General features: G+C 39.9%; 1 protein-coding gene across 1 annotated transcript; it reads right to left on the bottom strand.

Annotated features, from left to right (window-relative positions):
• Positions 1 to 1095: 1095 nt before the first annotated feature.
• Positions 1096 to 13024, bottom strand: LOC106912591 (uncharacterized). The gene is made up of 7 exons (XM_088014186.1): positions 12939 to 13024; positions 11101 to 11171; positions 8912 to 9028; positions 6796 to 7242; positions 4706 to 4860; positions 4483 to 4592; positions 1096 to 2434 (listed from the first exon to the last, which is right to left on the bottom strand). Exons 2-7 carry the CDS (start codon positions 11168 to 11170, stop codon positions 2287 to 2289), a joined length of 1047 nt encoding a protein of 348 aa, XP_087870312.1. The 5' UTR covers position 11171; positions 12939 to 13024; the 3' UTR covers positions 1096 to 2286.
• Between the last annotated feature and the right edge of the window lie 375 nt (positions 13025 to 13399).

Genomic DNA, 13399 nt, shown 5'->3' with positions numbered 1-13399 from the left:
TGTAAAAGAGCAAAGAATAATCTTTATTGTTACCATGGCTACAATATTGTGTAATCTTTGTGTTTGAGCTGGGTTTGTTCAGAAGTGCATCACAACAAAAAATAACCAATAATCAGTTATTGATTTTAAACTCAGCCACTTAACCTCGGCTCCCTCTCACAGACTTCACTAAATTTACATTTAAACATGTTAGTGATGCTGAGGTTCTTAGTAGGAGGGGCAGGGCCTAAATCATGATTCTGCCCAGGGCCCCATATTAACTTGGGCCGGCCCTGCTTGAAGAGCCGCAGCATCTCTGAGTTGGAATCCTCCGGTGGCCCCGATGCCAGCCCACCGATGCTTTTGGGACATTTAGATTTATTTAATTGTGGGATGTTTGGTTTTATGCTACAGTTCTAATTATTGCTACAGTATTTTTGCTGATGTTTATGTGATATTTTGTGAGCTCCAAATGCAAGGGGCCGAATCTTCCCTTAACAGTTGAGGTTCTGCAGTAACTTCTATTCACAGCCGCTCACCTCCAGCCCAGATCAGCAGCAGCTTTATCCCGCCTGGCAGAAACGTAAAGGTGAAGCAGAGCGAACAGTGAGCAGGTGGTAACGGGGTTTTGAGCTGTGTTGCAGTGACAATCCGGTACCGTTTCTTTACATCAGGTATTCTTTATATCCGTCGGTGGGACCGACTCAGGCTGCATTTAGTGCAGCTCTGGAGCAGCCAGATCAGGTTGAAGTCAGAAGTTTTCTCTGCAGCCAAACCATTTCGGTGTTTAGGGGCAAGGAGGGTTTTCCCTGCTATTGCAGGACAATTACAAAAAATAAAGTTTTTCTAACTTCAACATTAGATCTACGTTTTTATTCAAAAACAAGTGAATGTTAGGAAAACAATAACGCACATCCTGACCCAGAGGCTGAAGAAGTGGAGTCTGCTGAACATCCATCTAGTCACAACCGCTTAAGGATTAAACGCTGCGGATTTGATGAACATTTATTTTGTTATTAGTTCAAACTTAGGGGACTGCGTCGCTTCGGCGGGGTGTGCCATGTCAAGACAAGGAGCTCACAACAATTCAGCAGAAAAAACGGATTAATCTCCAAATTCAACTTTTTAAAAAAATATTTATTTCCCAGGTTAGAGGAGAAGCACTTCTGTCAACATGTAAAAAAAAGATTCAATGTTTGTCGGTAATATCCGAGTGTCCAGCATGTGTCCACAAACACTGTATCTTCTCAAACTAGACCATCACTCCCAGTTCAACTCCGACAGTAACCTCATACACAGGACTAGCAGAGGCTACCGTTCAGATAAATGACATATCATGTTCATGCCGAACAACAATACAAAGCACACAAGATTGCAGATTTGTGACCAACCGTAGGGACAGAGCTTTCCTTCAGTCCAGGTATTGTGGTCAATCCTGCCTGTTCTGTTGGTAGTTGAATGCCTGGACCCACGTTCTGTACCGCAGACAGCAAAACATTTTCCTTTTCCAGCAGCCATTGTGCTGCGGTAGCTTGGAATGAAGTGGGTGGTGCTCCACTTGGGTTGCCAGGTGAGGGACTGGTTTGGCTGGGTATAAAATTGTGATGCATCAATTTAGAGGTTTTTGAAACGGTTTCAAAAACGACCAAAAACATTTCCAAAAAACTGCTGGGTGTTTTTTTTTTTTTTTGCACTGTCTCTAGGAACAGGAGATGCCCAAATGGAAAGATGGAAACATGCAAAATATGAATTTTGCATAACAGTAGATTTTCAATAAAATCAAGAAAATAATGTACAGCCCTGACCATCCTCTTCATGACAGGTTGGACTTGGAAAAATAGTGTCTTCTGTCAGAGGCTTCTTCTAATTTGCTGTAATACAGACTGCTATAAGAGCTTTCCTGCCAACAGCCATCACTATCTACAGTAACTCTTTGAAGAATTTGAATTAATATGAGTTACAACAACATTTAATTTCCCTTTCAGGTCAATAAAAGTATTTTTGCATTTTGAAAATTTGAATTAATTACATGATGTGAGTTTGCTCTGTCAGTCAGAGTCCACAGGTGGGTTTTATACCAAAGATAAGGAATCCTGAACAATGGAAAGACAGTCTGGTTCCTGAGCAGCTGCAGAAAAACAACATCTCTTCCTGGCTGTGCAAACCAGACAGGTTCATTAGGTGAGAGTTCATAAACACTAAGAATGAAGAGACAAAACGACCAGCAGATTATTGAGGTGATGATGACTTGTATATAGAAATTCATGACACAGTTGAGCTTTCGTGCAGGAAACTTTAAGAGAACAGTCAGTTGAACCTCAGTCGAGCGTTATGCTCACAGATGAATTTGTTCAGAAACACATTATCTGCTTTCTTCCAGCTCTCTGAGGGATTTTGTCTCGGAACCACCAGAGCTTTTGGTGCCGGAGTGGTGACCGTCTGCTTCATCCAGAACCTTTAAAACAGAAACATGAACCTCAGGACATAAAATAAAATCACACAGCAGCTCATTGACATCAAACTGATAACTGTCAGCATCTACATGTTTTGCCATTATATAAATAAGAAGTATTTTTAAAAAGAAGCCAGACGAGTATTAATTTAAAGGAGTTGAATGTACTTACAAGATTTTAGATTTAGATGTCTTTGTTTTTACAATTGCATCTAAAACTGTTGAGTTTTAGACTTTCTTATATATTTTTAACAAACAAATTATCTAAAAAAAAGTCAAACACTTAATCAGAACTATAACAAATATATTTTATCCAAATTCAACATGAAATCCTTCTTTCAATGATGCATTATTAAAATTATTCCTCCTTCTGAACAGATTTCTTCAGATTTCTGCGTTTATAAACCAGATGTTTAATCTTGATCTCCCCTGATGTAACAATGACCCTCACCCATCCTGTTAGAGGAAGAACACTTCAAATGCCCTGATTACTGACCTCAATGTTTCATTGGATGCTACAATAATGGCCTAGTCCAAGGAAGCCTCCAGGAGGTTCAGAGAAACCCATTAGCATTAAGAGAAGCACAAAGATAGCAAATGACCTGAATGTTCATAGAGTTACAGCTGGAAGAATAAAACCCAACTATGAGAGCCATATTTTTAGAGTTTATATATTTATTTTTGTTTGGTTTAATACCAAACAAAAATAACAGTGGGTGGCATCATGTGTTAAATGGCATGACAGGCAACCTCTCAGCAGGTGTGCTGATTGCAGCAGAAACACAGGAAACAGTTTTTGACCATTGTCGTCATTACTGTTGTTGATCACTGCGTTGCAGCAATTATGTGAATCATTTGGCTATACTATGTTAACACTGTAAGTGTGCAAGGCTTCATATGAAAAGTTGCATCTTTGCCAGATTAATAAATGCTCTACAGTGATAGAACCACAAGTGTTCATTCAATGAATCCAGAGGACTACTAGTCAATCAAGTTCCAGTAAGCAGACCCCCAGTAGCTTAGGTTCGTTTGTTTTCTTTGATTAAGAACAAGTCTAAGGACATAATAAGAAATAAAAGCATAAATATACATTTAGTTTTTCCTGTCCTTACACATGAGTTTCCATCAAGAAATGTAAATATTTTCTTTTTCTCTGTTTTCTTCAATAGCTTCCATATTGTGTGCCACATTGAGTAGAAATCAGTGTGTAATTGCTCTACCAAACTGTATATATGAGGTACATGCATTTTTATTCCATTTTCACAAAATTTTTATTATTGTTACCTATTTTTTATGTTTAAATTTAGTATTTCTCTTCAATAGCTTCTAGGTCATGTGACCTATTGAGTCAAAATCAGTGTGATTGTTCTACCAGCCTGTACAGATGAGGTACACTCATTTTCCCCCATTTTAGAAGTTTTTACATTTTTTTACGTTATTTTATATTTATGAAAATATGATTGGTGTTTAATAGCTCACATGTCATGTGACCCACTGACAATCAATCAATCAAATGTAATTTTTATAGCACAATTCAGCAGTAAGGCATTTCAAAGGTCTTTACATCATTAAAAACACAAAGTGATGTAACATATAATCAACAATAAAAACATTACATTAAGATGTCAAAGTTGTAAATTTATTACGTTTCAAATACAGGTGGGTTTTTAGTTCATATTTAAAGGCACTCAGTGTTTCAGCTGTTTTACAGTTTTCTGGAAGTTTGTTCCAGATTTGTGGTGCATAGAAGCTGAATGCTGCTTCTCCTTGCTTGGCTGACTTTGTGGCTGTCTTAATGTGGCTCTGAAGGTTCAGGTCAGAGCCTATCACTAGTTATAGATCTACAACTCTAGATCTATAACTCTAGACTGTTTGGAGGTCCAAGCAGAACAGTGAACCCAATCATGTCTCACAGTCCACCAAGGTTTGGTTTTAGAAGAAGTCCTGGAGATCCTGGAGTCGTTGTCACTCAGTATAACTCTTCTACAAGCTTGTCAAAATATATTTACATTTCTACTTAAATGTGTCTATTTTTAGGTAATAGTTCTCACCCAAGAGTGTCTGCACGTCCATCAACCCAGGTCCACTTGCTGTTAAGATGTTGTAATCCCATCCAGTATCCATTGTGTTTATCATGGTTGATGTGTTTGTTGACAAATTCCTGTGAACGTTTTTTTTTTTTTTGATTGTCATAACCATTCTTACTTCGAGTCATCAATTTTCCAGAAACTTCCAGATTAGCTTTAAGCTGCTGTAGGTGCCGTTAGATTTTACCTGCTCCTCCAGATCATCAATTACAACCAAATCTGCTCGTCTGTCCTGACAGAATCTTCGACTTTGTTCCCAGGTCTTCCAAGGAGCCGGTTCGTTATAAAACAGGTAGCATTTTTTCTTGAAGAGAATCCAGTCTTGCAGGCACGGCTTACACCCTGGCCCCATTAGAAACGGGGAAAGAACAGAAAGATATAAATAAGAGATGCTCTGATCAGGTTTTCTACTGCCAACTCTGATTCTGAACACCCTTGAGGGCCGATCACTGCCAATCACTTGGATTGGCTGTTAATTTTTTGCTATAAGAATAAATGCTAATGTGTGATCTGGCAAATTTTAAAATTTATCTGGCAGTATATTCACCTAATTTAGACATAAAATATGTAAAATACTTGCCGGCACAATACAGCAGCTACTCGGTCAAAAGGACAATTGAAAAACGTGCATTCAGTAAAATAATATTTCACAGCGAGGATCTCAGTACCCTGAATTGTACATTAGTCAAATAAATCTCATAACACTGTCTATATCAAATAATGTCAAGTAAAACTGGAAACATTCATTCAAAGTCAAATGCATTTGACTGTCAGTGACGTGCGGTCAGGGGAGGCAAGTGAGGAAGAGCCTCACCTGTCATAATGGAAAAATATGATAAAATAATTTATATTGCTATTTTCACCTTGTGATTTGTACTGTAAAGTATTTATTTTTTATTTAGCTTAACCAATTTTGGTTATTTTTTCTTCAAAATTGCTGAATTTTCACATTTTCCCACTCAAATGCTTGGAAGCGAAGCCGGTGAGGCACCAGTGAGCTGAGCCTCACCTGGGATTGATCAACCTCTTGCTAACTGCACTGGCTGCCATTCTATGAGAGCAAGTTCGTCTCGTCTGTACGCCGGCAATAAAATGGTTAAAAAACATTTAATGTAAGAACTGATTTTCCATAATTTAGCCAACGTATATAATGTACAGTGTTTTTGTCACAAACTATGTGTAACGTGTTTTGTGTGCTGAGGAGCGATCAGAAACGGCAGAGAACAGATTGAGACAGGCAGTTCTCCTGCCTCATGGCAGGGGGCGCCCATGATCCCAGACATTGTGACTCCATAACTGCAGAGTAAGACACAGTAACAGCAAGCTAGCCATGGAGCCATAGAGTAAAGTGCAGCCTTAAACCATACTACTGCTACAGACTGAATGTTCTGCTCTTTGTGTGGGAAATATTTCAGTGTTTTTTTAGGGGCGTTGTTGTCAGTTGCTATAGCAATGAGTCTGTTTGTAGCCTGGCCAATGCAGAGAGAGAGAGAAAGGGAGAGAGAGAGAAGTGGCTTTGAGTTGTACTTCAATGGTTTTTCCCTTTGTTGTGGAGCATAGCACGAAATAATCCCTAAATTTCCAAGTGTCATCATTGAGTTAACAAAATTATTGTATCGCAGCAGCGCGGCTATGGATGGCATGTGAAAGAATTGTCTTTTTGCCCTGCAGCGTTGTCCACATAGAAATATATTGTCTATTGCAATAGATTATTTATTCAATGTTGCATGACTCTGTGTTTTTGTGTTTAATGATGTAAAGCATTTGAAATGCCTTGCTGCTGAAATGTGCTACACAAATAAAATTTGATTGACTGATGTATGATTATATACATTACACACACACACACACACACACACACACACACACACACACACACACACACACACACAAAAGACATCCCTGTGTGTATTTTTAATGTTTCTATAGTCAAAATAGCTCAAGCAAAGATTTCAAAGGTAAAGTGCAGACCAATAATGGAGAGTTAAGCTACCATTCTAGCTAGAAGTGGCGTACCACAGGGCTCGGTGCTCGGTTCTCTCAAAAACAACAGTATTCTCTGAAATCAAAGCTTTACTGTAAACCTGTTACTAATGAATACATTTTTCTCCACCCCAGCCAAGGCCCTGGCTCACTTTGTCAGACATTAGCACTGTACCTGTGATAATAATGGTTAGCTATGTTTTTAACAGCTATTTATAAGTGAAGATTATCACAACATTTAAAAAATAAAATGAATAATCCAGAGTTTCAAAGGTAGTGTATAAATCTAATCACTTTTGTTGGGGCAGTTGTCTTTAACTGAAAAGGTGTCAAACTTCTGGATGAATTCCAGACTCTCCTTCAGCTCTTCTCTCTCTTGGCTCAGCTTGTCTCTCTCTCGGGTCAGCCTTTCTATCTCTTGGGTTAACTTATCTCTCGCGTGGCTCAGCTCATCTTTCTCTTTGTACAACTGGTTCAGCTCATCTGTCTTTTGGCTCAGCTGCTCCGTCTCTCGGCTCAACTCCTCCATCTCTCGTCTCAGCAGCGCTCTGTCTCCCTTCACTAGCTGCAGCGTAGTTCTCATGTGGCTCAGCTCCTCCTTCTTTCGAAACAGCTCCTCTCCCGCTTGGCTCACTCGGCTCAGCTCCTGGTTCTTCATTATCTTTCTTTGCTCAGTTATTTTCCTTTTTTCTGTCGTAAGATCATTGATCTTTTCCTGCTGCTTGTTAATCTCTACGCTCACTATGAAAACACAAATTAGTCAGAAAGTCAGTGAATCCATCTGTATCAGAGAAGCAACAACATTTTCAGTTTCTCTCTCAGATCTTTTCAGGATATCAGACAGTATTCTCAGGTTAGAACCGAAGAACAGTAAACTGATTTAATATTTCCACAGTAGAACTGTTGCCCTGCAGCAATAAGGTCCAGGGTTGGAATCCTTGGAGTCTGTATGCATAAAGTTTACCAATGGACACTCTTGCCCAGTGACTAGTAGAAATATGACACCGGCGTCAGTTTTTTCCCTTTACGACAATCTTACAACGTCCTGCTGTGTGCGGTGTGTTACTTTGTGGTGTGATCTAAAATCGGGCATATTCATCAACATTGTCATTGTCTTGGATAGATTACCGCAGCCTGTGGGTTTTTCCCTGACTGGGAGCGAGGACGCAGCCTGCTGAATGTGACAGGTAGCCAATCAGAAAGCGTGGTGACGTAAGAACAGAGGGGAATCCCAAACAGCTGACATATCAAGCAACTGAGAGTCCGGTGGATATCGGAGATATGTGGAAATGTTTATTATTATATATGTTAATTATATCTGGTCATGTTTATTCAGTTAAAAATGTTAACTACGAAAAAACATACTCACCTCCAAATCATAGTGCAGCAAATAGAGCGGCTGCTCCTGTCGTCTTTTATCCACCGCCTTTTCTTTTTGTCACGTCTTTTATCTCTTAAAATGACTCCACAAACTGTCACTATTGCTTCTACATCGTCATCCATGTTTGGTTATTCTAAATTCCCGTTTGCTATGTTGGAAGTTTTGTGGATTTTCTTCTAGAATCCCGATGTTCGTGACTGGAATCGGTTCGTGTTGCTCCTGCCGTGTGGCTGGACACACGAACCGATCGAACCTGTTTTACTTTTATCAGCTCTGTGATCACAGAGGTTTGGAGAATCGGCCAACAATTCATAAACCTTGCCATGTAAACCAGACTTAAGACTCACAAGCTCTACTCATCTCCTCTCGACCACTGCCCAAACGCTTTCTGACTCTGGTCGCTATGGTAACGTTTACATATCCCTTCAAAATAAGATACAAATGCGCCACAAAAACGAACATTTTACTTTCGTGAAAATGTTAACTCACGATAATGACTAACGGGAGCCCTGAGCTTGTTTCTCTGCAACGAGACGGTCCCATCTGGGAGTGATGGGAGACAATGACACCTGAGGTGTGTTGCTTATATCCACAGCCTGCTTGGTCTCTACGTGGTGAAGCAGTTTGAAGCTTCATTGCCTCATTAGCAGCCGGTCGCCGCATGTTACGTAGAGCGGGTTTGTAATGTGGGACTCACCTACCGGACCGGGATAAATCCATCCTCCTGTCTCTTCTCTGGGCCTTTTCCCCTTTGCAAAGAAACTTTCCAAAGACATCTGATCTGTTTCTGACTCATTTTGCTGCTTGTGGGCTCAGTGTTGGCGCGCAAGTAACCGAGAGAATCCGGTTAAAGGATTTTCAAAATAAAAGATTCTCCATATTTAATTATTTCTTGCGCGGCCCGGTACCAATTGGTCCACAGACCGGTACTGGTCCACGGCCCAGTGGTTGGGTACCACTGGTTTAAACCTCTAAAAACTCGTCATAAAGGAAGATAGTTAAAATATATTGAGCTGAAATGAAACTCACTGTAGATAGCTGTTCCAGCTACCAGTATACAAAAAATCCCCAAACCCGCCAAATAAATTCGAGACTGAAGGGATGATGATGTTTCTTCTTTTTCTTCTTCTTCTTCTGCTGCCTCACCTGAAAGAAACAATAAACTTGATAAGGTATAAGTTATAATTTATCAGAGGGCTTGGAGGCCTGTAGAGCGTTCTCACTAAAACCAGGAAGATAGAGCACATAACACCAGTTTTAAAGTCCCTACACTGGCTCCCTGTAGCTCAGAGAATAGACTTTAAAATACTGTTGTTAGTTTATAAATCTCTGAACGGTTTAGCACCACAATACATTAAAGATCTGTTACTGCTGTACCAACCATCTAGACCCCTCAGATCTTCTGGTTCTGGTTCTGCTCTGCATCCCCAGAACCAGAACCAAACGAGGAGAAGCAGCATTCAGTTTCTATGCACCACAAATCTGGAACAAACTTCCAGAAAATGTAAAACAGCTGAAACACTGGGAGCCTTTAAATCTCAACTTAAAACCCTGTTTAGAGTCGTTTATGGCTAAATTGGGGTTAGACTGTTTTTATCTTTTTTAATCTTTTTTTTTTTCAAAATCTCTTTCTGTTTATTCAATGTCACATGCTGTTTTTTATTTTAATTATGTAAAGCACTTTGAAATGCCTTGCTGCTGAAATGTGCTATACAAATAAAATTTGATTGATTGATTGATTGATTGATTGATTGATTGATAGAGGGGTGAATTATTTTCTTAATGCCGGTTTAATAGGACAGGAAAACATGGAAAATCAGCTGTGACTCAATATTATATATATATATATATATATATATATATATAAATTCCCTTCTCACCCTCCGTGGGTGGTCTCTTTCATCCTCTGAGCTCGGGTCCTCTACCAGAGGCCTGGGAGCTTCAGGTTCTCCTCCAGTATCTTGGCTGTGCCTAGAACTGCACATTTCTGGACTGAGATGTCTGATGTTGTTCCTGGGATCTGTTTGAGCCACTGCTCCAGTTTGGGGGTGACTGCCCCGAGGGCCCCGATGACCACAGGCACCACTGTGGTCTTCACCTTCCAGGCCTTCTCCAGTTCCTCTCTGAGGCCCTGGTATTTCTCCAGTTTCTCATGCTCCTTTTTCCTGATGTTGTGGTCACTTGGTATTGCTACATCCACCACAACGGCTTTCCTCTGTTCTTTATCCACCACCACAATGTCCAGTTGGTTCGCCATTACCATCTTCCTTAGCTGACTGTATAGCTCAGTGGGTAAGACACCAGTCTACCGACCGGGGTTCGAATCCAGGCTGGGGCAAGTTACAACAGTGCAATTGAGCTATGCAGTGTGGGTCCCTAGGCAAGACCCTTGGAGCTATATAGCCTACCTCATACCATGAGAGACATTGATATGCATAACATGCCGGCTCAGACGTCGCCCGGCCAAACAAGGTCTGCGTCAGGTGCTGGGGAACCAGAGCACCTTGATGAAAAATGGGCTACTGGAACAAGACGGAAATGGGCGAGAGACGAAAACATGGATCTGTTGGAATGCTACTACTCAAGTAACCCTAGTCAGAGGGGTTACATGCAAAGACTGAGGATACTAAAGTTTTTTGTCTGAAATGTCGCTAAATATAGCAAGAAAGTCACTGAGTTGGCAACAGTGGGGTGACTATTGTTAACTGCAAACATGCAAAGATGATGGACCTCTCTCACTGTAGAGCAAGAGAGGACAGTGGCTGATTTTTAAACCGTTTCCAAGGTACATAACATCAGTGGATAAGATTGGCTTCACATGTAAGAATCGGCCAATCATCGATCTCCGAAAATTAAAGAAATCATTTCCAATACTTTGGCTGGCCGATAAATTGGTGCACCCCTAGAAACAACATTAATATTAGTCCATACTCCAAATCGTATTTACTTTCCTTTGTTATGCCACTGCATTGTAGCTACTCCCCTTTTTATGTTTTCATCATGTAAAGGACTTTGAATTGTGTTGTTGCTTAAATGTGCTGTACAAATAACCTTGCATTGCTGAGAGATTTCTCCAATGATACAAAGAGATTAAGCCTCAAGGTTTATATGTGATGTAAAAAAACACTGCAGCTTCCTGCAGATGAAATAATAATGTATTACATACATTTGGGCAGTATTGTTACTTTCCAATACTCATAGAATAAGGAGTCACTTACTTTCACGAGAATACTTGCGATTGTTACTAGTGACTGCAGGATAGGAGTCACTGTCCCCACTGTCGTCCATCCTTTAAAGGCAAAATCATAAAGATTCAGATTTTAGAAAATGTCCAACATCTGCTTGAATGATCTCAGCTGTAGCTCATAGGGAAGCAGGCAGGTTCCTCTTCTGCTTTTTAAAGATGTCAGAGTGATGCAGCATCACAACACAAGGACAGTTACAAAGTCAGCCTTCTATCACCTGAAGAACATTTCCAGGCTTAAGGGACTAATATTGAAACAAGATCTAGAGAAACTCATCCATGTATTTATCTTTAGTTGTGTTGATTACTGCAACTGTGTCTTCACAGGTCTGACTAAAAAAATAAAATCATTTAGACAGCTGCAGCTGATCCAGAACGCTGGGTCACTCTGCTGTAACAGTATATAGCATGAGACAGATAATCTGTGAAAGAAATTTATCTCCTCTACCTTCTCTGAGTGCTAACTACGAACAAAACATCAGAACTAGAAGCCGTGTCTTACAACTGTCAATCACAACCTTGTGTAGCGTTGCTCATTCCTCTCCCCCACTTGCTTTCTGCTAAGCTGCAGTTAGCAGAAAATTTTGTGAATGCTCAGTATAGTTAGCATGGCCATCAATGACAGTGGAAAAACGGTAAATTGTTTCTTCGCCATTAGCACACTGAGCAGCGAGTACATGAAGATTATTGACAACACTAGGGCCTTCCTCCTGGCTCTGATGGGTTGTTTTTGTCGGGAACAGCCATTTTTTTCCAGTCAGCAATTGCAGCTCAGGGAGATTTTACAGATTATCTGTCTCATGACAAACTGTCACAACATGGAGAGTTTTAACAAATATTTACAAAAGATATTTTTTAAATAAGTTACATACTGCAGCTTCAAATCAATCCACTGATCTTATGTACCTCAGAAACAGTCTAAAAATCAGACTGTCCTAAACACCCACCTGTTTAGAGTTGTCTTTGATTAATAATAACTGGAACACTGATTTGACAAAATGTGATGTTTACTGTTTGTATTTTTTTAACCAATATGTTTAAAAATATATTTTTATAAAAGTTTCATACTACAACTTTAAAAGAACTCAGCGTTTCAGCTGTTTTACAGTTTTATGGACGTTAGTTCCAGATTAGAGAAGCATTAAAACTGAGTGCTGCTTCTCCATGTTTGGTTCTGGTTGTGAGGATGCAGAGCAAACCAGAACCATAAGACCTGAGAGGTCTGAAAGGTTGATACAACACAGCATGTTTGCCCAGGGCCCCGAATAGGCTAGGACCGCCTGTCAGTGTCTCTGTTACACACTGCAGACGCACTGATTTGGGTATAAAGTATCTGTTACTCAGTGAAAACTGGAATCAGTTTCTTCAGTAATGGCGGTTACACTCCGCTTCTTGTGGGTTTACACAAGATAGACTAAAATGTTAATAATTACAGTTTGTACAGTCTGTTACATATTATGAATACAATAAAACATGTTAATTAGTACAGACAAACATAAACTTAGTTTACACTAATAATAGAAATAAATCGCAATTTTATACATATAATTATCAAGTCGTTTGAAATAAGATACAACATACCTTCTAACTATCTTCAAGCCTAAAAATCAAGGACGGAGTAACCGTAAATCTCCCAAACTTCTTCTACAAAGGTGCTAACGGTAGTTAGCAGTTAGGCTAGCGCCAGTAAACAGACACTTCAAATACAGAGAAATATCTAAAAATACAATCGATTTAAGTAAAAACAAAAAACTGACCTGAACTAACAAACACTTCTAACAGTGGTACATATTACTTGTGAGCTTGACCCACCTGTGAAAACAGAAATCAGCTTCTTCACTGATCCCGGACCGCTGTACTGACCAACGGATCACTCCGCCTCCAGACAGTGTTCTGTCACACAGCGGACCGCTGCGCACGCTAGGTGGATGTGCACACCGAAGGCGCTCTTTTCAAGCCGTTCTTCGGCCCCTCATTGTGACGTATTGAATCCTTCAGCGTCAGATGGACAAATCATATTTCAAATTTAACCTCAACTGATTAAAACGTTTAATTATCCTTTAATCAGTTCAATTGCATAATGGCACGAAAAAATAATATTTAATGCAAGATCATTCTCATTTTAAATTTGAAAATTTTATATTTTTCTTTTGCCAATCTCACTTTTCTAAAACGGAATCACGGAAAAAACACATGGTTTCTGACCGACGGGACCGCTGACTGAACGGAGGCTTCAGGATTAACTAAGCCTGACTGTTAGCCTTGTCTGATGC

Source organism: Poecilia mexicana, unplaced genomic scaffold (genome assembly GCF_051168715.1).
Source record: "Poecilia mexicana isolate PSO_F unplaced genomic scaffold, ASM5116871v1 scaffold_16, whole genome shotgun sequence".
Taxonomy (NCBI): Eukaryota; Metazoa; Chordata; class Actinopteri; order Cyprinodontiformes; family Poeciliidae; genus Poecilia; species Poecilia mexicana.
This window is presented reverse-complemented; position numbering and strand designations above follow the sequence as displayed.